This window comes from Salvelinus sp. IW2-2015, linkage group LG22 (assembly GCF_002910315.2).
Source record: "Salvelinus sp. IW2-2015 linkage group LG22, ASM291031v2, whole genome shotgun sequence".
NCBI lineage: Eukaryota > Metazoa > Chordata > Actinopteri > Salmoniformes > Salmonidae > Salvelinus > Salvelinus sp. IW2-2015.
Genome location: NC_036862.1, coordinates 10,138,776 through 10,163,068, shown reverse-complemented (window position 1 = coordinate 10,163,068; position 24,293 = coordinate 10,138,776). Strand labels below are relative to the sequence as shown.

The 24,293-nt window shown below is 42.2% G+C and overlaps 1 protein-coding gene across 2 annotated transcripts; it reads right to left on the bottom strand.

Annotated features, from left to right (window-relative positions):
* Positions 1–11,789: 11,789 nt before the first annotated feature.
* On the bottom strand, positions 11,790–24,270 carry LOC111949656 (protein phosphatase 1 regulatory subunit 14A). Of its 2 annotated transcripts, none has more exons than XM_070434012.1 (5): positions 24,165–24,270; positions 23,677–23,909; positions 15,756–15,836; positions 15,515–15,553; positions 11,790–14,595 (listed from the first exon to the last, which is right to left on the bottom strand). In XM_070434012.1, exons 2-5 carry the CDS (start codon positions 23,872–23,874, stop codon positions 14,461–14,463), a joined length of 453 nt encoding a protein of 150 aa, XP_070290113.1. In that variant the 5' UTR covers positions 23,875–23,909; positions 24,165–24,270; the 3' UTR covers positions 11,790–14,460. The 2 variants fall into 2 exon arrangements, with proteins under 2 accessions (XP_070290113.1, XP_023822766.1); XM_023966998.2 differs by having other exon boundaries at positions 15,524–15,553; positions 24,165–24,269.
* Between the last annotated feature and the right edge of the window lie 23 nt (positions 24,271–24,293).

Below are 24,293 nucleotides of genomic sequence, written 5' to 3'. Positions count from 1 at the left end.
AGGAGACCGCTATTTCCGTGCCCTTATTTTGGGGAAATTGAAAGTGACCTCTGAGAACATTTGAGTGGAAAGTCCTGAATTGATCACTTGGAAACTCAAGAGACCTCTGCTCACCAGTTTACAATGTTCTCCTTCCTCCTCCTACTGATACCTGATACAAACATAAAAAGTATTGATTTTGTTCTAATGAATAAAAATTCCTTGATGAATTCTGGGTAAACTATAAACTAAATCAAACATTATGAATGATTCGCTTGGATATAGCATATTCTAAAACACATTCCATATTAGATTTAAAAAATTACTTGATTTATGATGTTTCACAATAACGTGAATGGCTTTACACAAATTATTATGGTCAGGGCATTTTAAATTCCTAAAGAAGACCTATTGTTTTGTAGCTTCCCTAAGTGTTTTAGAATGACAGTGCTTCTGGATGCTTTTTCCATGTGGGTAGCTGGGCATTCAAGGTTTCCATGGACAATCAGAGAGCCAACCTTCAGGGGAACCACACTGAGAATATTGTGATATTGTACAGGAGCTTTATACACAGCTGAACTTATTTAGACCAGGTCGCCGGCTTGGAAAAAGACCCACCTGTCTAGAGAGGGGACGTAACCATGGGGCAAAGGAAACTGCTACGACTGAAACGTACAACTGATGACTGGTTTGTGGCAAGGGATATTATATAACAGTGAACCCTTTCATTTTTGTTTACACAACATGAACTTAGCCTATACAATGGCTATATGAGTCCAATAGATGTGACCGAATAGGCATGTACATGAATCTGGTTATAAATGTGTTATTACACACCCTTACTAATGAAGTTAGATCTTGTCCATTTGGTTCCATGTCATGACTTGCAGAAAACGCATATGAGCAAACAACAAGAAGCAAGCGCAACTAGCGGCAGGACAACAAGGAAACAAAAAAGATAGCGAATAGTTCTGCAAAGAAAACGACAGGCCTATCCTTGACCTTTAGTAGTCAACACAAAGCCTCATGAACAATGGCTTTCTCAATTCACAGATATCAACGTGGAACGTGATGTTGACAACCCGAGTTACGTAAGCATGTGGCATTGCAGACAGTTGGTGACACCAGCGACACGGATGTCTGATAAGCTTATGAGAGCGGCTGTAACAAGTGGTCCCGTGGACAGCCCTCCCTGTTGTTTACCCCCTGCTCTCCCACACCTCCTCATCTACTCAGCTACTAAAGCCACACTGCAATTCCTGCTCTAATTATAACCTAATCAGAGCTGCCATTATGAAAGCAGCGGTTAGATCACTGGGGGAGATACGGGGACCACTTTCCCAGACTAACTCCACTTCCTGTCTCGTCCAGGACCAAGTAGCAGACAAAAGGGACAGGTCTCCGTTGGTCCCCTCCTCTCCACCTCTCCAACAGGCCAACAGCACAACTCACCAGCCAGGCCAGACATCTCTGTTTCGTTAACACACACTATCGTGGGTCTCATCTCTCTTGACACAGATACACTTAAAAAGCTTGTACATCATGTCCTTCTGGATTGGCTGGATATGTATGATGCCAATGTGTTATTTTTTAGCCATATCAACAAATAACACAATTTAATCTCATGTCTTGAATAGGCCTACACTCAGGCTTGACCTCCAGCTATTTAACATTTTAGAGACTTAGAAAAAGGCTTAGAATAAGTTTGAACTGTTGAACTGAACACAATAGTGTGTAATTAAAGACTTCACTGGGTCCAAAGTCCCCTCTCTGCAGACATCTTTTCTCTTCAGACGGGAGAGAGCGGGCATCAGGCTACTGCAGAGAGGCCAGGCCTGCCGTCAAGATGTGTCAGATATGAGGGGCTCCGCTGCGGCTCCATTCTGGCCTAAGGCCACTCACTGAAGGCAGTGGTTAGAGGACAGGCCCAATATTGTTGGAAGGGCCCCAAAAACATACAGTCTTGTATAACTTTCGTTGAGGACAGAAGCTGTTCTGAGAGTGACAGTGTTATGGAGACTGGCGACATGGGTAGGTGAATCCAAGAAAACATATTAGCAGCATAGGAAATACCTGTATGAGTAAGTACGATTACTTTGGAAAGGCTGCTTTTTTTTCTCAATTATTTCCTCATCTATGAGGTAAAATGTATCAACATGTGATTTCGCCCTTCAACGTCCTTGATTGGCCAGATTTCATCTCAATCAAGGCTTCCAATCTCAGTGTTGGCTTTGAACAATGAGCTCTAATACCTTGCCAATCATCAGGATCATATTAAAGGATGAAGCAAAGCAGTTCACTATCATATCAGCATTGCTCAGTAGCTGCAACAGTTAACACAATGGCTATGCGTGCCCTACAAGACTTCTGCAAAGATTGTGTTTTTTCCATGACACTTCCCTTATTTCAACATATTTAGGGCAGTAAATTGTTAACTGACACAAGGCTGGCTGTGAGAAGAGCTGAAGGGGGAGAGGGGGTAGATCTAAGGGGGGGGGGGGGTTCTTTTTCAGGAAGTTTTGGGATTTTCTTCTGCAGGAAGAAAATATGTCACAGTCAGCTCATTTAGAGTTCAGTTCTCCTGAGAGTACAGAGGAATACATCATGAATCTCTTGAAAATGCTTGAGTTTATAAAGAGAGTTAATAAATCATATTTATTCGACAAAGGTTTGGCCTGAGTTGTCTCAGAATGAATATGATTTATTAACTGATCAGGTTCGTCTCTAACGCAGAACCCTGAGCTCGACTCTCTTTAGAAACTCAAGCATTTTCTACAGATTCAGGAATGAGTCACATCCCTCAACTAGCTACAGATTGTAACACCAGATAATGTGTAATCATTGTTCAATTGTCTAGTATTACAACCTGTAGCTAATCCCAGACCAGAGTTGGTCATAGCCTACTGCCACAAAAAATATAACACAAATGCTAAAAATCGGAGATGATATCTGCAAATACCTTTCAATTAAAGACCCCCCCAAAATATAGCACTTTATGTTTCATCATACACAACATAACAACACTGAAAACGAATTCATACAATAACAACGTCTAAATGTATCACATTTCCCTAGACATTACTGTTTGTAGGTTAATGCCATTTGTCAATGTCATCAGTGTCAGTCCATTAGTGACAAAATCATAATGAATATCCAATAACAATCTGAGAAACACACAACAGATTAATCTACTTACATGATTCATGATTAGTCGCTTATTAAAAACATGCACCAAAAATACAAATAAAAGTGAAATCCTTGAGCTAGTCAAAACCAAGATAAGGTCGTCTCGTCAGGTGAGAGACTGCTGCGCTCAGTGCGCTGCGGAAAGTTTCATAAAGCTTCCACCCTTTATTTTCTGTGGGCTGGTTTCTGGACTCCTCGCCTATCGCTGTCACTCGCAGCAGCCGCGTTGGCATCGCGCAAAGGCATTGACAACTGTGCGACTGAAGTCTCCAGAGCTGCTGTTAGAATCAAGTTCCTAAGTTTTATCTTACAGACTTGTCATGCCACTCTGTCTTTTCCGCGCGTTTCCATTAAAATAGTATACATCCGCGTAATGGAAGAAAAAACATAGATGGGATTCCCCTTGAATTTCCAATTAGGTGCTACAGTGCTACAGTAGGCTACCTGTCACATTATGACCCAGGCTCAGCCAATATCATGAGCTTCTGGCAATCATCCCAACTGATGATTTATTAGGAATGTAGACAGTTTATTCACGAAAGAGATGCAGTATGAAATGTTATGTGTTATGCATTACATTATTGTGTTATGCAAGCCTACCTATTATGACGAACATTGATGGCAATATTCAATGACGGATATTGTAGGATAGGTGTTGCCATAGAGTTAGAAATTAATCCTAACAGGCTCCCTACACATATTTCTCCAAAAGAAAATGTCCATGAACCTCCACAGGATTGGTGGGTCCCCGCGGGACAGTTGAGCTAACGTAGGCTAATGTGATTAGCATGAGATTGTAAGTAACAAGAACATTTACCAGGACTGATATTGCCAGAAAGCTTAAATTCTTGTTAAACTAACTGCGCTGTCCAATTTACAGTAGCTATTACAGTGAAAGAATAACATGCAATTGTTTGAGGAGAGTGCACAGTTATGAACTTGAAAATGTATTAATAAACCAATTAGGCACAGTTGGGCAGTCTTGATACAACATTTTGAGCAGAAATGCAATGGTTCATTGGATCAGCCTAAAACTTTGCACATTCACTGCTGCCATCTAGTGGCCAAAATCTAAACTGCGCCTGGGCTGGAATAATACATTATGGCCTTTCTCTTGCATTTCAAAGATGATAGTACTACAAAAAAACGCATATTTTATTCTTTGTATTATCTCTTACCAGATCTAATGTATTATATTCCCCTACATTCATTTAACATTTCCACAAACTTCAAAGTGTTTCCTTTCAAATGGTATCAAGAATATGCATGCCCTTGCTTCAGGTCCTGAGCTACAGGCAGTTAGATTTGGGTATGTCATTTTAGGCGAAAATTGAAAAAAACAGACGGATCCTTTAAGACTGAACGTAAAAGTTCACCTTGTGCCTTGTGAAAGAATGGAGCACACCCCTCAACAGGTCAATGCCCTGTCTCTGCCCTTCTCTCTGGCCTCACTGGCCTGTAAGTTGTCCAGAACAAACGGCCTCAGCACGCGCTGAAAGGAAGTCACTCAAATACAAATCAGTTCACTCTCAAAAAGACAATAGGAGTTGTGTACGAGTGCGTCTGGACGGGATACATTTCATTTGTGGCTGCCAATAAGGACGCCATTGTTTGGAGCCGTGTTGGACGAAGCACCCCAGACAACATAAACTCCCGTTTTCCTCGCAATTCTGGCACTCAATATAAACACTGAGAAATCCGTTTGAGCCTGGGAGGCTGAGAGTACGGTAAACAATTGGGTAAAGCTTAGCCGCTGATGTATTGATGCATAAACAAAGGATGGTCCGGAGAGTACCCTTTCAGCCTGGCTGACCTGGAAAACCATCTTAACATTCTACAAGGTTAAGTCATGGGGGCAAGTCAGAGAGTCTAATACACATTCATTACAAATATTTACTCTCCATAGCTGGTGGACACTTTAGAACAGCAATGGTTTCTTCTAAGTGTTTTTTGCACAACACTCACCAAACAAGCATCAACCTTTTAGGGATTTTGACTTTGAAAATGGATGGTGATACTGATTAACCTGGGCTGCCGCCGGACACAGACTCTGAACCGGAATAATGAGTGGCACCACCAGTCACCTTGGCTAAGGCAGTTGGCCTGCAGTTCTGGACAGTTGTGTACTCAGTTACCCCACCTCACATAGTGCCAAGTCATGGTGGAATGCCATTATGCACGATAACTTATTTGTCAGGACCAATGAGTTGCACGAAGATACACTACAGCAGGGGTGTCAAACTCATTCCTTGGCGGGCCTGGTGTCTGCGGGTTGAGAGTACTGCATGGATGAGAGTTGGAATGAAAGATATCATCTTTGCCACTTTTCAGCATTCCATTGAGTGAGTCCCCGCACGACCTGTCCCAAACAGACCGAACTAATCAATTACAGAGCAGCGATTGGATCTGTCTGAGTGGAAGCACTGTGAGCACACCACTAGTCAGGTCTGTTCCTGTTGATTGCCATGGGGGTGGCGAGAGGGACAGGAAACATGGCTCCTGGCAGCACATCTAAGGCCTGCCGTGAATACAGAGTGGCTATTTCACTGTGTGCCTTGGCTTCTATATGGAGGAGCCTGCAATTGGAGTGTATTTCAGGCTTTAGGGAACAGGAAATAGCAACGCATAAGATTGCCTTCTTCATTGTTAAGTGCAACATTCTCTTTCTGTCTCTCCATCCCTTTCCACAAGCTGTCACCACAGTCCACCTTGGCAGCGTTTCAACGGTTTCGCAACGGCCCCCAGCAGACCTGTTGGTTCATGTTGGATCCTAAAGGGCCAGATGTACTATTATTTTGGTTTTAGATAGTGAGTTATCTTCAGGTCATCTTCCTGACTGCGGAAGATAGGTAACAGAATGAGGGTAGTTCTAGTTGCTCAATACTTTTTGTTGTAGAAGTTCTACCACTGAGGTTGAGGAATTCCTAAACGAACAAGATTATATAATGTTATTAGAAAAGGGTTCCATCTTTTGCGTTAACTTTCACATTCTCAAACTCTGCATAAATGGGCAGGTAAACATTTTGCTACTGATAAGCTATAAGATACTAAAAACAAATCCAATCAGGACATTTTTGTTGTTTGTCGCCATGGTTATGTAACATTCCCCAATGCAGCACCTGTGTGTGGGGTCAACGGGGGGCGCTCCAATCATAGCCTGCCTGCATCCTGTACTGATCGCCCCACACGGGCCACAGGAAGCCCCCTCGGAGCACCTCTACCACCCCTCACTGAGTGAAGGGCCCCTATTGAATGCCCTCGGTTCATCAGTCTCAGTGCATCAATCTGTCCCCTGTCCCACTCAAACACACACAGCCAACAGCACAGGAGGAATTAAGGTTATTCTTTATTTGCGCTGACTGCAGTAAGTAGCATCCTGGTGCTTCACGATTCACCCATCTGGGGAGCGGATAGACGTCAAACTCGTTCCCTGACCCGAAGAGGTTCAGAGTGTTCTAATTCAATGCTAATTCAGGTGGACAGAGGAGGAAGGTAGCCAGCCTATCACTCAGCAGGCGAGTCATTTGTAATGTAGACTGTAGGAATAAGGGGATAAAAAAGGATCTCACAGAACAATTTTTGGTCACCAAAGGGTGTGCTGTAATGGCTTGGTGACAAACATAATTATGTACAGTATACTCCCACACATCCCATGTTTCTCTCTCTGCCTCAGTTTTTCCTTCCTGAGTTCAACTCTTTTGTAATCATGACATTGGTTCCGCTGACCTTGGCAACATGGCCATGATGTCCTTAGTTTGGCAGGCCTTATTGTTGACAATTAAGTCGCTCTTTGTTTGTCACGTTTGTATTGCTTGCTTTTGTTTACTGGTCATAGTACACTGTGAAAATAGAAAGACTCATAACACCATGATTGTGTATTGAAACCATGAAAAGTAATGCCTCTAAGCTGAGATCTGGTGTTCGGAGCATGCTGGAATGTAAACCCAATGTACAGTCAAAGGTTTGGACACACCCACTCATTCAAGAGTTTTTCTTTATTTTTACTATTTTCTACATTGTAGAATAATAGTGAAGATATCAAAACTATGAAATAACACATATGGAATCATGTAGTAACCAAAAAAGTGTGAAACAAATCTAAATATATTTTATATTTGAGATTCTTCAAAGTAGCCACCCTTTGCATTGATGACAGCTTTGCACACTCTTGGCATTCTCCTTCAAGTTGGTGGCAGCTCAGTTGCCACTAGTATTGGCGTTACAAAGCAATTCATTTTAACGGTGTAGCTATCCACTTAACACACTTTATCGTCTGAAAACATTGTATTATCTCTCATAAGGTACTGTGACTGCTATATCTCCTGCATTACTGTACTGACTACAACATTATGTTATATCACACCATGTAGCATCATTTAGGCTAGACAGAAACTTTTACATGGTAAGTTTTGAAGTACTGGTCAGATCGTTCAATGTTGAAATCCTTAGTGGGAACAGGTCTTGTTCCCTTGAACTGTCCTAACTTTAATTGTCTAGGTGTACCTGTGCCCACAGTTGTATTAAGGAGTGATTAATGGGGGCCTTGGTTGCATGGTTCCTCACTATGAGACATCTCACAAGAAGGCTTGTACTGGCCACTGTACATGGGCTTATATTAAGCTACTGTTCATATGTTGCATCTGTCATGATGTTGCCCTCTTTGGGTACAGCAAGCCCCATCCCCCTCTCCCTGCCTCTCCCTGCCCCCTACAACTAGGCTGCTGTGGTCAGTGAGGTCTTAAATTCCTAGGGAAGACCCTGCCTCATGGCCACACAGTATAGAGATAGAGTGAAGTTTCATAGAGAACAAAGGAATTTCTTCCACCTCACAGAACTTGAGGTCCGAACAACGTTTACGTTCCGGAGAAGGTATAAAAGATCGGTGAAGAATCCAGCTACGAACTGGTCCAGCTACGAACTTTGTTACAACTTGGGGAAGCTCATGGGAGACGGTGCGGCGACATTACCATAACGCTGTTTATATAATAGCCTCAGATATGAGGTTTACATCTAATTGTTGTCTAAGATGAATGAGTGAGTATGATACTGTTTGTAAAATTGTGTAATGTGATTTTGGACTGTTTAATGAAGGAAACTCCAATTCCCTTTTGAGTTGAACTAAATCAGAGGACCGCCCATGAACCCAGTTAGGGTCAGGCATCCTGGGACAGCCCCTTTTCTGCAATTCCGAATAAAGCCCCAATCTTGAGAATTCCTCAAGTAGACCAGCTTACCTCGATAACGAGATGGCCAAGGTTTGAGACCAGACTGCTGAATCTTTTAACCATACCACGTGGTTAAACTCTTAGACTATCGATACCGACAGAATAAGAACAAGTCTTTGATATTAATTACTAGTCTACAGCTAGGAATTCGGTATCATTGAACGCGAAGAACATCAACCGCCGAAACCTCCATTCTATAACGATATGAATGAATGTCACTCTGAACAATCCATCCTAACCATGACAGAGAGAGAGAGAGAGAGAGAGAGAGAGAGAGAGAGGACGGAAACTCTCCAACAGAAACTAACTTTTCAACAGTGATCAAGACGACACACTGAGCGTAAATATATATATTGATTGCAGTTGTTCCTGAATGAGTGAGCGTTCATGTGCAAAGGATTAGCATTTCAATTGTTATAATTATCAGCTCTGTAGTGACTTCTCAGCTGACCCCCACTCCCCGTTTTGTCCACCAAGCCGCGATGCCGGTTTAGCCCACTAGGGCACATTCCCCTATCATTTCTTGTAACCATATTTACTTTGTTTGTTTGTGTGTGCATTTCTGTGAATTACTTAGTTAGTAAATAAATGATTTAAGACAATTGATGTATGGATGACTCATAGTGAAGACTGGGTTCGTGCAGATAACCAACAATTTARGACGTTTGGAATGAGACTAACGTGAGGTAAAGTAAATAATTCATTAATCAGAAGACTATTGATCAGATATGAAAATATCTGAAAGGTTATATTAGGAAATTATAACTTTGTAATCTGAATATTTTCCTTGGTGCCCCGACTTCCTAGTTAATTACAGTTACATGATTAATCAGTTTAATCGCGTAATACTAATTACAGAGAATCTTTGATAAAAACTAAAAGTCTTAATTTAATGATAGTAAAGACACGACACATCTTTAGACTCCTGTGACTGTGCGTGCATCACGAACATGCAGGGATAAACAATACAGACAACAGAGATTCCCTGAAGGACACTCAGATAACCATCAGTGACTCATCAGATTGCTACTCCCTCAACACTGGACATGTGGTCAGCGGTCAGTGTAATTCAAATCTGCTACACCGCATCAAACAAGGCTTTTATACCATTGAAACATTGATTAAAACGGCACCGAAGTCAGAGCTTCACCCACAAAGTTCTGTTTTAAAAAAGTACAATGTACTCTTCACATTTCATCCATAAAACATGATAAAAACAGCCAACAGATGAACAGCTGTGGATAGTCAACTATGTGGGCTGTTTCTAGAAGGACTAAAGTTAAGCAAATCTGCTGTTATGTACAGAGCATTCAGAAGGTCATCAGACCCCTTTACTTTTTCCACATTTTGTTACGTTACAGCCTTATTCTAAAATTGATTCAATTGTTTTTTTCCCTCCTCATCAATCTACACACAATACCCCATAATGACAAAGCAAAAACAGGCTTTTAGAAATTATTGCAAATTTAATTAAAATACTTTGTACTTTGTTGAAGTACTCAAGTACTCAGTACTTTGTTGAAGCACCTTTGGCAGCGATTACAGCTTGGGTATGACGCTACAAGCTTGGCACACCTGTATTTGGCTGTGTGCTTAGAGTTGTTGTCCTATTGGAAGGTGAACCCTATTAGATGTTCCAGAGCCCCAGTCTGAGGTCCATCAAGGATCTCTCTGTACTTTGCTCCATTCATCTTTTCAGAGTGACCATCGGGTTCTTGGTGACCTCCCTGACCAAGGCGTTTCTCCCCCAATTGCTCAGTTTGGCCGGGTGGCCAGCTCTAGGAAGAGTTTTGGTGGTTCCAAACTTCTTCCATTTAAGAATGATGGAGGCCACTGTGTTCTTGGGGACCTTCAATGTTGCAGACATTTTTTGGTACCCTTCCCCAGATCTGTGCCTCGACACAATCTTGTCTCGGTGCTCTACTGACAATTCCTTCGACCTCATGGCTTGGTTTTTGCTCTGACATGCACTGTCAACTGTGGAACCTTATATAGACAGGTGTATGAATTAGCAAACATTACGAAAAGCCTGTTTTCAATTTGTCTTTATGGGGTATTGTGTGTAGACTGATGAGGATGTTTTATTTTATTTAATCCATTTTAGAATAAGACTGTAACATAACAAAATGTGGAAAAAGGGAAGGGGTCTGAATACTTTCCGAAATGCACTGTATATTCATGTAGTTATCTATGCATGGCTTTTCCTGATCCACAAGGCTTTGGAGCCCTGTCTGTATTATAAGTGCTGCAATACATACTAACAAAATACTGATCTTGGCAGAAGTTGTATTTAAATTATGTTATTCTATAGGCCCTAGTAGAGACACAACAGCAGACACATAACAGTGATATACTGTATGAGTCTGAAGAAAGCAAACAGAACGTTATCCACTGAATACTGCCGCTCTCTGGTCTCTCATTGGTCTCCGCTCTGACCAATACGGAACCCAAGCCCTGCTCTCTATGAGTGGGTGAGGACACATGCTTCTGAGGGGAGCTCTGACTGTAGCCAAACCAAATCAGGGGCACCTGGACAACATGAAACTGAGATGAAAAGTCTTAAATGGCTTCACCCGGACCCAGAGTCCAGCTCTTACCTTGTTATGCTGTTAAGAAGAGGATCCCTGTGGTTCTCACAGCAGTGGCATCCCTGGCCACACGGGCAATGTAGCTGGTCGAAGTGGGTGTGTGAGTTGCTGTGTCCTCGTAGGTCCGACAGCTCAGAAGTAATGCCTGCTTCTCTGTTCCAGAGGCTCGTCTGGACTCCAGGGCTGGCGTTGGCCATTTCCTGGCTATAGCGCAAGATGCTTTTTCCTGAGGAAGCGGGCCATCCCATTTTTGCCCCCCCATCCCTGCCTCCTCCTCCACAGCGAGCTACAGGCCCCTCAGGGAGAGAGGCTGATTATACTAATTGCCTTTGGGGGGGGGGGGGGGGGTTATTGTGGCTAGACTTTCATTTAGTTTATTAATTTGCTTGTTTGTTTTAGACCCATATGTATATTGGATCCCCCCACCTCATAGAGATGATCTATTTTAAGTAATCTACCATAGGCAACCCCCTATGCCCTATCCACCGGATCTAGGATTTGTTTTGGAGTATTCTCCCATTACCTAGTTGTTTTGAACTTTGTTTATGAACGTATTCTGCAATGAACACACCTACACACGGATGTGGTCATGGAGTTCATGTGTACGCTCTTTGTTTGAGGCCCATGTTTGTTTATGTGCTTTGAGCATCTGTGAGACTTTGGGATGTAGTGATGCTGTGGAACAATGCACTTGGAATTCTAACCCTTTACTGTAACAGGGTTGATGATTTCATCTTAAAACAGAGGTAAATCCCCTTGTGATGGGGGGGAATGGAAGTTTGTTGTGCGCAACAGGGAGAGGCGATTGAAATTAAGCGTAACAATTTTTATTTTATTATTTATTTTGACATTTACAGCCTGTCTAACTACGGGTAACAGGGTTGACATCTTATGTTCGACCCGCTCATTTCCCCACCACAAAACACGAGAACATAGCCAAAAATAGTAGAACCAGCTCACCTGCTTGTACTCTATGGTTTGACTAAATGTTCAATGTTTGGTTAGATGTTCAATGTTTATTTTGAGAGAAAAGAATATTTGAAAAGGAATAGTTTCACCACATAAAAACGAGAGTTCAGTTCACGTTACAGGGTTGACTTTCAAATGAGGTAGACATAAATTATTCACTAATCACATTAAAGAAATCATCATTTTCAGAAATGACTTTGACTTTGTCAAAGCAACAAAATACAATGATGTGAAAACTTGGGAGAAATTTGCAGATTAAGTGGGTTAAAATCTTCCTAGAAGTCACAGAGGGTACAAGGAGGGACATGTCAAAATGCAGAATTTTTACACTTTAGCGAGTCTTAATTTAAAAAATCTGATTTTAAATAGGAATAATGTATGTAGTCTGTATTAAAGGGGCATTTATTAATATAACCGGCTTTTAAAATGCAATAGTTGTGGACAATTTCTACTTCAAATATCAAAGGGACGCAGAAGGCAATCATTTTGTGGAACGACCCTTACAAGGTCTAAATGCATACGCATACCAAACCATCATGTCAACGGGGAAAGGTCACTTCACAAGTCCATCTGATTCCATGATCATGACACACGAAGACATTTCGAAATGTGCACCTTTCAGACCAGAAGTCCTTAACGCCGGGTGGAATTTGTCATGTTTACTTCACAAACATAGACAAAGGTGTGTTGAGCCTGGTTGGTCTGTGTCTAGTGGAACAGCGGAGCTTCAGCAACAAACAGGCATATACATACACAGAGCGTTTTTTGAGCAACGGAAAATTCCACAGAAAATTGTTAAATTGAGGCTAATGTCCGTAGCATGAAGCTGAGCTAAAAAGAGATGCGGCATGATGTACTACAGTACCCGTAATGCTCTGTAAGCGGTTGTATCTTACTAAAGACGTTCCTGAAGCTGACTATGGTGTCCTTAATATAACGAGAAAGTAAATGTTGACTTGTGTTCTCCTGCCATCTACAGGTTATTCCAATGAACCATGACAGTCTGTCAGATTAGATAGTATTGGATTGGTTTGAGCAAGAGTTCATGCTGTAGGATTGCTATGATAAAGTTATGGGTGCGTGAAAAATCTGACCAGTCTCTGATATTACATGCATCCTCAGGCTGACACTTCAGTTAGCATCATATAGGCTTCTATCTATCTACCTACCCTCAGTCACACCCTAGCAATCTATTTACAATGTTGGTAAATGGGTTGACCCCTATGGGATTAAATAAACACCCTGTTTATCAAATGCGTGTAGAGTACCGTCATGCCAAAATGTAATGTTGTAAATTATTCAGTACATTTAGCCAGAAGAGGGCGCTGTTTATCCATACGACTCATAGCGTAAAAAAAAATGTTTTAAACACGGGCCTTCTCTATGGTACAGCAGCAGGGAAATACAGCCTTTAATCTATAAAACACTATGCTGGTAATGATTCAAAGTTACTCTAGAAAACATTGAATTCAAAATGTACTTAAACCAATACAACCAACCGAGATCTACACATTTACAAACCGTGTTGAAACTCGTGTAAAAAAATGTTTTTAAACATTAGGAAACATTTGTGTACCTGAGGTGGCACATAGAAGTACAGTAAAGCAGTTGGGTTTCTATCCTTCAGCTGACTGAAAATCCTCTACAGATATACAAACATTTTGGTAAGAAATAAATGACCTGGTGTTCCTGACAGCTTAAATGTTATCTTAAACTATCCTTAATAGCAAATCTAAACCATCTTTGAGTGGCAGTTGACAACCTACCAAGCCATATTGCTTGGTCTTCATAAAAAATATCCTTTGTAGTATTATCTATATGGTCATTAAAATCATTGGGAATATCACAACAATATTTCTCCCCTTTTTAATATATATATTTTTTTTCAGTTGACCTCATGAGCTATTGTCTCTTATGTTACTGGATGCAGTTTGAAAATATGGTAGACCTGCTTGTAGCGAGGAACCGTTGACTAACCCATTGGGGTATATGAAAGCTCTCTAGAGTTTATTACCTTCAGACTGACATTGGTATCTACAGTACATTGCTGGACTCTTTGGTTCTGGTTTATGAGCTAAACAGAATCAGAGGTGCATCTCACAACATAAGACACACTGACCAACAGTCGATACCCTAATGACTTTTCCAATAAAAGCAATTCAAGGAAACACAGAACACAAGTAGCGGTAGCGATCCAACAGAGAGCAGCATGTTTCAAACATTTCGGACACGGAGTTAACAAAAATAAAACTGAATTCATTTGACATCGTAGAGGTACAAATGTTGCAGGGACTGCCTGTGCATTGTGGTTGTGTGTGTGGACAGAAGATAAGGTGTCTGCAAAGTTTGTGATAAGTTGTCAGATCTGGCTAGCTGTTTGATGTGTATTTGACAGTGTGTAGAGCACAGTGTAAAGACCAGCAAGACCCCATGTTTTTCAGATGAGGTCCGTGGCATCAGGCTGAGGAATGGGGAGTCGGGTTCTGGGGTTGAAGGGTAACATAACAGGGCCTTCAGATCACCTCTCGGTCTGCAGAGTTTTGCCGGTTGGGGAAGATGTGTAGCTGGGGTTGTTCGATGCCATTGTTGTGGAGGTCCTCCTGTTTCTGCAGCCCGTGGAGTTTCAACACCAGCTCCTTGATGAAAACCTGTGTGTGCAGGGAAAAGGGGCAGGCGGTCAACATACGAAACATGCTCAGAATGGATACAGTGAAAGGCAGTGACACACAGCGTTGGTAACGTTGAATACTTCAGTGAAACAACAAGGAAACATGTTTCAGAGATATCACTTCATTTCGTGTGTATGATATCAATGTGTGTGTGTGTGGGGGGGGGGGGGGGGGGGGGGGGGGGGGTCAACATAGTCTGTCAACAGACAGGTTGAGTAACACTGACTATGAAGGAGTACAGGGACAGTGTGAGAGAAAGACCTCGCATATGAGGGACAAGACTAGCATTGTCAGCTACTATATGTGGAGTCATCATTGGCTACTTCTGTTCCTGAAAGAAAGAGCGAGGTGATGATCGAGAGCGGGAGAAAGGCAATGATGTAGTACTTGAGTTTAAGACCTGGACTCAAGTCACAATTTTCATGAATTGTGACTATGAATTGTGACTCAACTCAGACTTGACCAGTGGTGATTGGTCCTTCTATAATGACATCATAACCCTGTTCTCTGATTGGTCCCTTCATAATGACTAGGGTTGAAAAATTCCAGTAACCTTCAATAAATTACCTGGTTTCCTCAAAATCCCAGGTTGGAGGATTTCCCAAAATCAGGAGGGAATAAGAAAAAAAATCCAGAATCCTCCAACCAGGACAGTTTTGCAACCTTTATAATGACATGGTCATAACCCTGTTCTCTGATTGGTCCCTTAATAATGACTTCGTAATCCTGTAATCTGACTGGCCCCTTCATAATGATATAGCCCTAACTGCTCTCTGATTGGGTCCCTTCACCATGACATCATTCTGTATAGTCAGTCTATGGACATAAATGGCATAAAATACTACCCAAAACAATCTTAAAAACACATGGTTAGATATTACTCTTTTATATAGATTACCTCACTTACCTCTGTGTTATTGCACGTGAGAAACATTTCCTGGAAAAAAATCCCCAGACCAAATAAGATTTTAGTTCATCTGGCCAGCCTGCTGCTGAAACAATATATTTAAAATAGCAACCAAATATACAGCTATTACTGTTATTCCCACAATCAAAACAGTACAACTTGTTCACACAGCGTTTAATTGATAAAATGATCAAGTCCACAGATGATTTTGCTAGTGAGTAGTACAGTTCACCTGGAGCCTGTGCGTTCTCTCCTCGTCACTCTTCAGGTCTAACAGCTCGTCAATGTTCACCTCCTCTGGCATCTCCTCCTCCTGGGGACACAAGGTGACCGAGTGTCAGTCAAACTGTCCACCCATCTGTAGGCATCCTCCACTACACTCCACCCAGGGCAGTATCCTAACATACAACTATCACATACCCCATATGAAAAGGGACAGGCTCAGATACAAGCATATAACATACGTCAGTCGCAAAAAAAGGACAAATCAGGTCTTGCCATGTTCTGAGTTGCGTGGGTCTTACAGACACAGAGGAAGAGCTGTGCGTGTTTTTAGCGTGCAACACACAGATTTTCTGTGTGTGTGTGTAAGTGAGCGTCCATGGTGGCTGTTGAGTCAACATATGCATGATGCTTGGGCTGGCAATTAAGGGCTAGGGATGATTGGGGGGGTGAAATATTATTTAGATGGCTGTGCTGTCTTGGAATCGGTCAAGTGCCTCCATAATCTTAGGATTTAGTTTCAGTAGGAACACTGCATGTGAGGAAATGCCTTTGAGGAGAAGGGAGAGGAGAGAGGAGAAAGAAGGGGGGGGGACGAACGAACCAGGCTAATACTAGTCTAGGTATGCTGCAAGGACGGAAGCCACCACCAATGCCAAATATTCTCCATCACAGATAATGAATACTATGCTTTCTCACGGCCTCCTAAAATTGGTCATACTCAGTGCCTTCAGCTCCCCCCAAGTCTCAGAGAAAAGCAGAGACTATTTGTATAACAGTCTATGCACTTAATGATCTGTGAAAATGTCCCAAATGAACTACACTGATTTTTTTTTTTTTTTTAACACAACAAGCAACAATTTCAAAGAATTTACTAAATCTATTAAAATTAATTCAGTAGGCTATAATCTATGGATTTCACATGACTGTGAATACAGATACTGTATGCATCTGTTGGTCACAAATACGGTACCTTTAAAAAAAAAAAGGTAGGGGCGTGGATCATGGTGTGACCACCATGTCTCATGCAGCGCAACATCTCCTTCGCATAGAGTTGATCAGGCTGTTGATTGTGGCCTAATGAATGCTGTCCCACTCTTCAACGGCTGTGTGAAGTTGCTGGATATTGGCATGAACTGGAATACGCTGTCGTACACATTGATCCAGAGCATCCCAAACATGCTCAATGGGTAACATGTCTAGTGAGTATGCAGGCCACGAAGAACTGGGACATTTTCCAGCTTCCAGGAACTGTGTACAGATCCTTGCGACATGGGGCCGTGCATTATCATGCTGAAACAAGAGGTGATGGCGGCGGATGAATGGCACGACAGGATCTCGTTTACACTGCATCTCTGTGCATTCAAATTGCCATCAACAAAATGCAAATGTGTTCATTGTCCATAGTTTATGCCTGCCCATAGCATAACCCCACCACCACGGGGCACTCTGTTTACAACGTTGACATCAGCAAACTGTTCACCCACATGACGCTATACACGCCATCTGCCTGGGACAGTTGAAACCGTGAAGAGCACACTTCTCCAGAGTGCCAGTGGCCATCGAAGGTAAGTATTTTCCCACTGAAGTCGGTTACGATGCCAAACTGCAGTCAGGTCAAGACCCTGGTAAGGATGAGCACGCAGATGAGCGTCCCTGAGACAAATTTTTGCACAAACTGTCAGAAACTCTTTGGTTGTGTAAACCCACAGTGTCATCAGCTGTCCGGGTGGCTGGTCTCAGCTGATCCCGCAGGTGAAGCCAGATGGAGGTTCTGGTCTGGCATGGTTACACGTGGTCTGCAGTTGTGAGGCTGATTGGATGTACTGCCAAATTCTCTAAAAGGACATTGAAGGCAAAGTGGCCTTTTATTGTCCCCAGCACAAGGTGCATCTGCGTAATGATGCTGTCTATGCTGTTTAATCAACTTCTTGATATGCCACACCTGTCAGGTGGATGGATTATCTTGGCAAATGAGAAATGTTCACTAACAGGGATTTAAACAAATTTGGAACATTTCTGGGATCTTTTATTTCAGTTCATGAAACATGGGACCAACACTTTACATGTTGCGTTTATATTTTTGTTTAATATAAGATGTAGTCGCCCCGAACACACCCCGTTTTCAAACTGCTTCTCTCATTCTGAACAGGAAAACATTCCACAATGGCTTCTGGCCAAACACGTCTCATGGTGAGATTCCACCTTATTTATTTTTCCCTTGGGGCAAGTCTGCTCATTGGCACAAACAGCAGATTCAAAGGGAATTATTCATGATGTGCTGCTATCAACATAGTGAGCCAAAAATGAACCCTGATCGTTTTTTTATTGCCCTTTTTGGTAATGCAGAGATTCTTTGAATAACATATGGCAATTGATGAAGACTGCAAATATCACTTTAGACTAGATGGGAGGCTGTTTTCAGAACCTAATCTGAACATCAACCACAGTACACAACAAAGACGCGCGCATGTGACATGTTGACTAGTGACACTCATGCAACAGGCCATAGGAGAGTTCAGTCTGACCTGAATGCTCAGCAGTAAGGCTAACCAGCCCCGTTGGGTCTGTCTGTGGGTGCCGTCGGGGCGGAGGGACTTAGTGATTCGGATACCGGTAGTGTAAAGGTCCGTCCAGGCAGATCCAAGCAGTCCCTTCCTACCCAGGCATCCCTGACCTTTCTTTCAACTCCAAATGCCAATGAAATACTGTCTCATTCTGCCCACACACACACAGGCATATATAAAAAATTGTCACGTGAGCAAGTCCACAATCACTCTCATACCACACAGACAATGTAATACATGGTGTTGTAATATAAATATGCAACAAAACGACACGTGCACAACAGCAGATCTATTCCGTAATCTGGCAGGAGCTGGTAAAGAAAATCTGAATTCAAACACTAACATCAAAAATGATTATTGTAATGCTCAACTCATGCTGGGGATAATGAGGCTCAGTAAGCAGCTAAAAATCACATTCCTGGCAGGGTTGAGTAAACACAGCCTCCATCGTGAGACAAACATGATGACTCAGGCCTGTCAGGATGCGTTAAGTCACTTCAGGCTGATGCAATGCTTTAAAAAAACGATTTAAAAAAAGAAAAGAAATGGGATTCAACTGCTTTCATTGTCCATGTCTGGATTTCACATTATGCTTAGACCAAATTAGTTTTCTGTGAGGGGATGTGTGATGTCAGGTGGGCTAATGTGTCCCATCCTTTTTCCTATCATACTTGTGCAGGAGGCTAATAGTAAAGGTGAGCAGACAGGTGCAGATACAGCCCTCTTATGTAAAAAAAAGAAAAATAAAGTGCCCTTTTGTTTGGTGGCATAATATATATATATTTTGTCTCCGTTCTCTCGTAACTTTGAATGCAACGAATTGGCCATCAAAGTAGACCATTTCTCAAACATATTGCTGCACTCTTCCTGCATACACGAGTGCGCAATTAATTCCACCAGTAGGTTACAAGCAAAGACTAGTTCGCAAGCATAAATAACTGATTCGCGATGATCTGACGATATAGCCCACCCCAGTATGTTTAGCAGTCGTTGATTTCCAGCAACGATAATTTTAACAAACTCCCTTTCATTTGTGGTTTTAGTTTAGCCTGCACTGTGTGATGACTGTGTTTTAGCAGAACATTAAGGCCTGTTAAAAAACAAAAATTGGCTAAAGGGGCAGTACAATTCTATGAACGCAATTAAAAAGGTGAGAATGTAACACCAGCAATAATATCATGTATAGGTGGTACTTTGAAATGAGTATGGCTGGGCCCTCACTCCTCTGTAGCAGAGACAGAAAGAAAATGGGAGCGAGTCATTCCACCCAGTTTCACATCAGTCGAGGGCTCGAAACGCAGCAATTTAGTCCACATCACTTCCAGGCCAGTGGGTTGAGGGTAATGTGTTTTTTGTTTGCTTGGGTACTCTGGGTGATCCACTGGTCCCTGTGTCAGTGTCCAGCTGTGCACCTGTGTCCATGTGTGTGTAATGTTTTCCATAGCCAACACCCTGATACAGTAAGTGGTCTGTCCCACACTGGTGACAAAAGGAATCTGGGTCAACATACCCTGTCAGGTTGAACTGAAGACTAATGTAAAGTAAATGCATTTATAAAGGGAAGCGACCACACTTTAAAAATGCACATTAATTACCATAATCCATTGAGGTGGAAGGTCATAATTTATTAAATAATTTAAACCAATCAAAATACACATAAAACATTCAGCCTCAATACATTTCACTGATGATGAGCCATTATACTGCACTGACACAAATTATTAGAAATGTCTCATCGTTAAAGTCATTGTTGTGGGTCAGTTTGTGTACACCATGTTAACCCTCAACTGTTGGGTTTACTTTGGAGCCTGCAGTATTGACAGACGCTTATCTGGCTTGACTCAAGTTTCCAAACCACCATTTCCTCCAACCCCTTTCATTCTACCATTGCATATCCTGTAACAGGCCGACTGCTAAATGCAGACCCACTACAATATCAATTTTTCCCCCCAATACATAGCATGTCATTTCCAGATTCATGATTGTTCTTCTCCGTTTAATATTCATATCCTCGTTACTGCCTGTATGACATGCCATTACACGTTTCCTCTCTTCTACCGTTTCTCACACCTTGTCTCTCTAGGCCATCCCCTGCTGTCACATCTTAACAAGTCATTCCTATTCAAAACATCAGCATAACTAGTTTTCACCAGGTGCTTTCCCACAGTTACTTACTGCTACAGCAGATAGATTCTACACCTGCATTGCTTGCTGTTTGGGGTTTTAGGCTGGGTTTCTGGACAGCACTTTGAGATATCAGCTGATGTAAGAAGGGCTTTATAAATCAATTTGATTAATATGATCTAGTACAGGGGTGCGGAACCTGCAGACACTCGTCCCGCCGTGGAATGAGTTTGACACGTGATCTAGTATTAATTACAACAGTATTAGCATGTGGTCAGAGCACTGGCAAAATGTATCAGTCAAAAAAATGGCGGTTTAGCGCCGTCAGTGAAATCATGGTTATTGATTGGGTGGGTGACTTCATTTCCAAGTAAAAACCATAATGATTGAGATGTATGATCGGCACGGATCTCCAAGAGGTTCTCTCTACACCAGGAAATGGGCCTGTTCCTCACGAGATTGTTGACTGTTTCATCTACATAGGCATGCAAATGAAATGCATTTCCATTAGATGGTTCATTTATCACTAAATTGTGGACAGCTGTTCTGGTTCAAGACATACACAATTATGTGATGTTATGCATGTGATTTATATATTTGATGAGTCTTATGAGATTAAGTTCCATGTCGTCGACAAATTGCATACGTCGGGGAACCAGCTGTTATAGATCAGTTACAATAGATGTTTCACATCCATTAGATATTCATTGTTCCTACAAAAGTAAACAATTGCACTCTAAAAACCTTAGTTCGCCGATGCTTTTCTCTCCCAGTTTGCAGTGGTAAATTGCATAACAACTGGCTGTCACATCTGTGTGGCTTAGTGGGCAGTGACGACTCAATAGAATAGTTATAAATGGCTGGGTGTAGGGGTGGGACTAAAAGTGAAAAGACCTCGAGCCTCGCAGACAATCACGCAGATAGCAGAACACTGCGGGGGTCTTAATCTGGGCCTCCGATTGAGCGTTGATAGAGTGTTGATAGAGCGTTGATACGAGACTAATTGCCCGAGCAATGTTCTACATTCAATGCTTTGAGCTTCAAAAACAGGCTCTGTGATGGGGGGAGGTATTCTCTTTGTGCTATTTGGTGACATATGGGACCTTCACTTCCTCCAAACCCCCCATCCTCCCATTCATAAGAACCATCCCAGGAGACAAAGATGTCATCGATCAATAACTGGGATAGTTAGCGTCCATTCAGGCCTGGTCAAGGGGTTTTCACGTTGCAGGGGCAGCCAGTGTGAGCTTTGGTCTAGGAGGAAATTAGTATGGGGGATATCTGATTACGCCATCATTACACATGCCTGTTCCACTATCAGCACAGCAATTAACTCATTAACAAAATATATAAAGCTGTGGCCATGTGTTTGTGAGAAAGCATAAACATAAAAAGCATCCACAAGAAACAGAATGGTAACCTAGGTCAAATTGTCATGAACACTAAATAGGATCAAAAGCTATATTTATCTATTCTCTATTCTTTAAGTGGTTATAGAGAGACCCTATAAAAAATATGATGGCTCACTGATGCAGTTTTTACTGTCATTGTATGTGTCAGGTGGTGGTCTTTGCAGAAGAGACATTGTTTTTACTACAATGTTTCATTACTATGTTATAAATTGGATGTCGAGAGTAGATGCTGAAAAAAAAAAACACCCAGAAGGCTGTGGACTCAAATAGGTCTCCACACATCATACAAACAGAATTTGACACAGGGCGTCCAATTTCTATAGTTAAATACATTCTGAGCAGGAGATGGTTGTGTCTGATGGAGAGATTATTGGTATGGAATAATCCCAACATCTGTACCATAGCACTGACCCCATCCCTACATCAACCATCCTCCCCAACCCAACGCCCACCAACATCCTTTGGCGGCCCATGCCCTCGCTGGTGATGCCACACACCGCACCTGGTCCCCCAGGATCCTCCTGTTGTGTCCACCAGAAGCCATAAACCCTCAAGGCTGTCCATGTAAAGCAACAAGCACCAAGCCACAGACCAGTTGTTTCTGGGAGCACTTTCAATTGGACCTCTGATCTTTCCGAAGTCACCCCTGGCAGCGAGACAGCATTTCCCACTCACAGGGAGTATACTGACCCCTCCATGTCTTCCAATGACTGTCCATCCCCTTACATACAACAGGAAGGGAACAACATGAAAGGAATCTACCATATCTACATTTGTATTTTTCCTTGGATGCCAAGTCTATTTTTTGTGCTAGATCTTTCCACTCTTTGCTAATATTAGGAAGCATGCCAGGCAGGTGTATAACACCTTGGCTGGTGCTCTTCCTACAGCAGAATAAACCTGTTCAACTGTGGTGTGTGAAGTGTGATAGATCTTCGTTCAGCTAATAAAATACACAGACAACACCCTCATTTCCTTAATGACTGTAGAGAAGGATGACATGCTAACAACATTGATGTCATAGGCTAACAAGGGTGTAAAGGGAAAACAAAGCTTGACATGGTTAACCTTATTGTCCTCTGCACGTGCTCCATGGCCTTGCTAATAATGGCTTTGTAGACAATTCTAATCCCGCTTCTTCTGGCGACAGAGAAATGTTTGCTTTTATTATTAACTAAATGAAAGGTGTCCAGTCAATAGTGTATGATAAGAAAACACATGCACAATACTATTATTAATCTGGATTTGATGAGACCATGAATTTACCAATATGACAGCCAGTGTTGACTCGACAGTCAAAACACTAGAAGGCATCCATCTACACATTCTTGATTCATCGAATGTCAAGCAGACAGGGCGCAAGGAGACAGGGCAGCCAACCCCCCCATGTAAAATTGATTAACGTCGTAGCCACATCCCATATGGTAAGTGCACGAGGCAGTACGATCTCTGAAAAACAGACTTAATGACATTCTGTGAATAGTTGTATTTACATATCTTGAGGAGACTGAAAATAAGCCATTGCTGCGTACCCGCTCACAACATGACTCTTATGTTCCCAAATGCGCCAAACCGATATATTCATTATAGCGATTAAGTCCCACTGAAGAGTGATGTGCCATGCTACAATGGATTTCGTACACCGAAGCTGCTGCCAAAGTCGCTTTATGTCATTCAGTGGACACTGATGCTAAAATGAATCATTGTTATTGCGTAAAACCCGTTTTGTATTCTTACAATAAGTCAAATAAACGTTTCCCATTGGTAAGTGACTGTATGCGTAGCCTATCAATAGAGATCCGTTTCAGTTCAAATTGATGGGACTCACCCTGCCCAAATAGAGCTCGTCCAGACTACAGTCAATCCACTTCTCCACATCCAAGCGTCTTTGGAGCTCCTTTCTGTTGTACTTTACCGTGACCCGTGCTTGCCTCTTCTGCAAGCTAAGCCCCGGGTCCCTACCTGGACCCCTACTCGGGGAATGGACCTTGTTGTTACATCTCCTCCCGACCCGGTTCGCGGCCATATCCACTTCGGATCACAGACACGTGCAAACGGTGGCTAGGAGAGTGGAAGAGGTGCGCTATCATTGGCAATAGTAGGGCACTGCTGGAGAACTCGGCTATGGGTCCTAGTGCCCCACCTATACAGGTTCGGGAAACAGTTGTGCGCCGAGAGCAATGTGATAAGTATTTAATTGAACTTAGCTCTGTACAATTGTGTCCATAAGGAAGTTCTACACTTTCTGAATTGTGTGATAAGAATTTACAAGAAATATTAGTTATTCAGTATTCTGGGGAAAGTACAATGACTCACCATGATGGTCACCACTATTTATAAATGATTTAGCCTACACATAAGGAATGCTAGAGTCCTCTACTGGCCAAAAGGCCAAAGCCATATTAGCATGGGCAACGCCATTGAGGGCTTCCACCGTTCTAATGT

Excerpts from the sequence above, each read along its gene's own strand:
- LOC111949656 (XM_070434012.1), bottom strand. The coding sequence starts at position 23,874 with ATGGCCGCGAACCGGGTCGGGAGGAGATGTAACAACAAGGTCCATTCC. Across the intron at positions 15,837-23,676 it reads ACGAGCTCTATTTGGGCAGG|GAGGAGGAGATGCCAGAGGA; the intron begins GTGAGTCCCATC and ends TTGTGTCCCCAG. Across the intron at positions 15,554-15,755 it reads AGAGAACGCACAGGCTCCAG|GAAATGTTTCTCACGTGCAA; the intron begins GTGAACTGTACT and ends ATTTTTTTCCAG.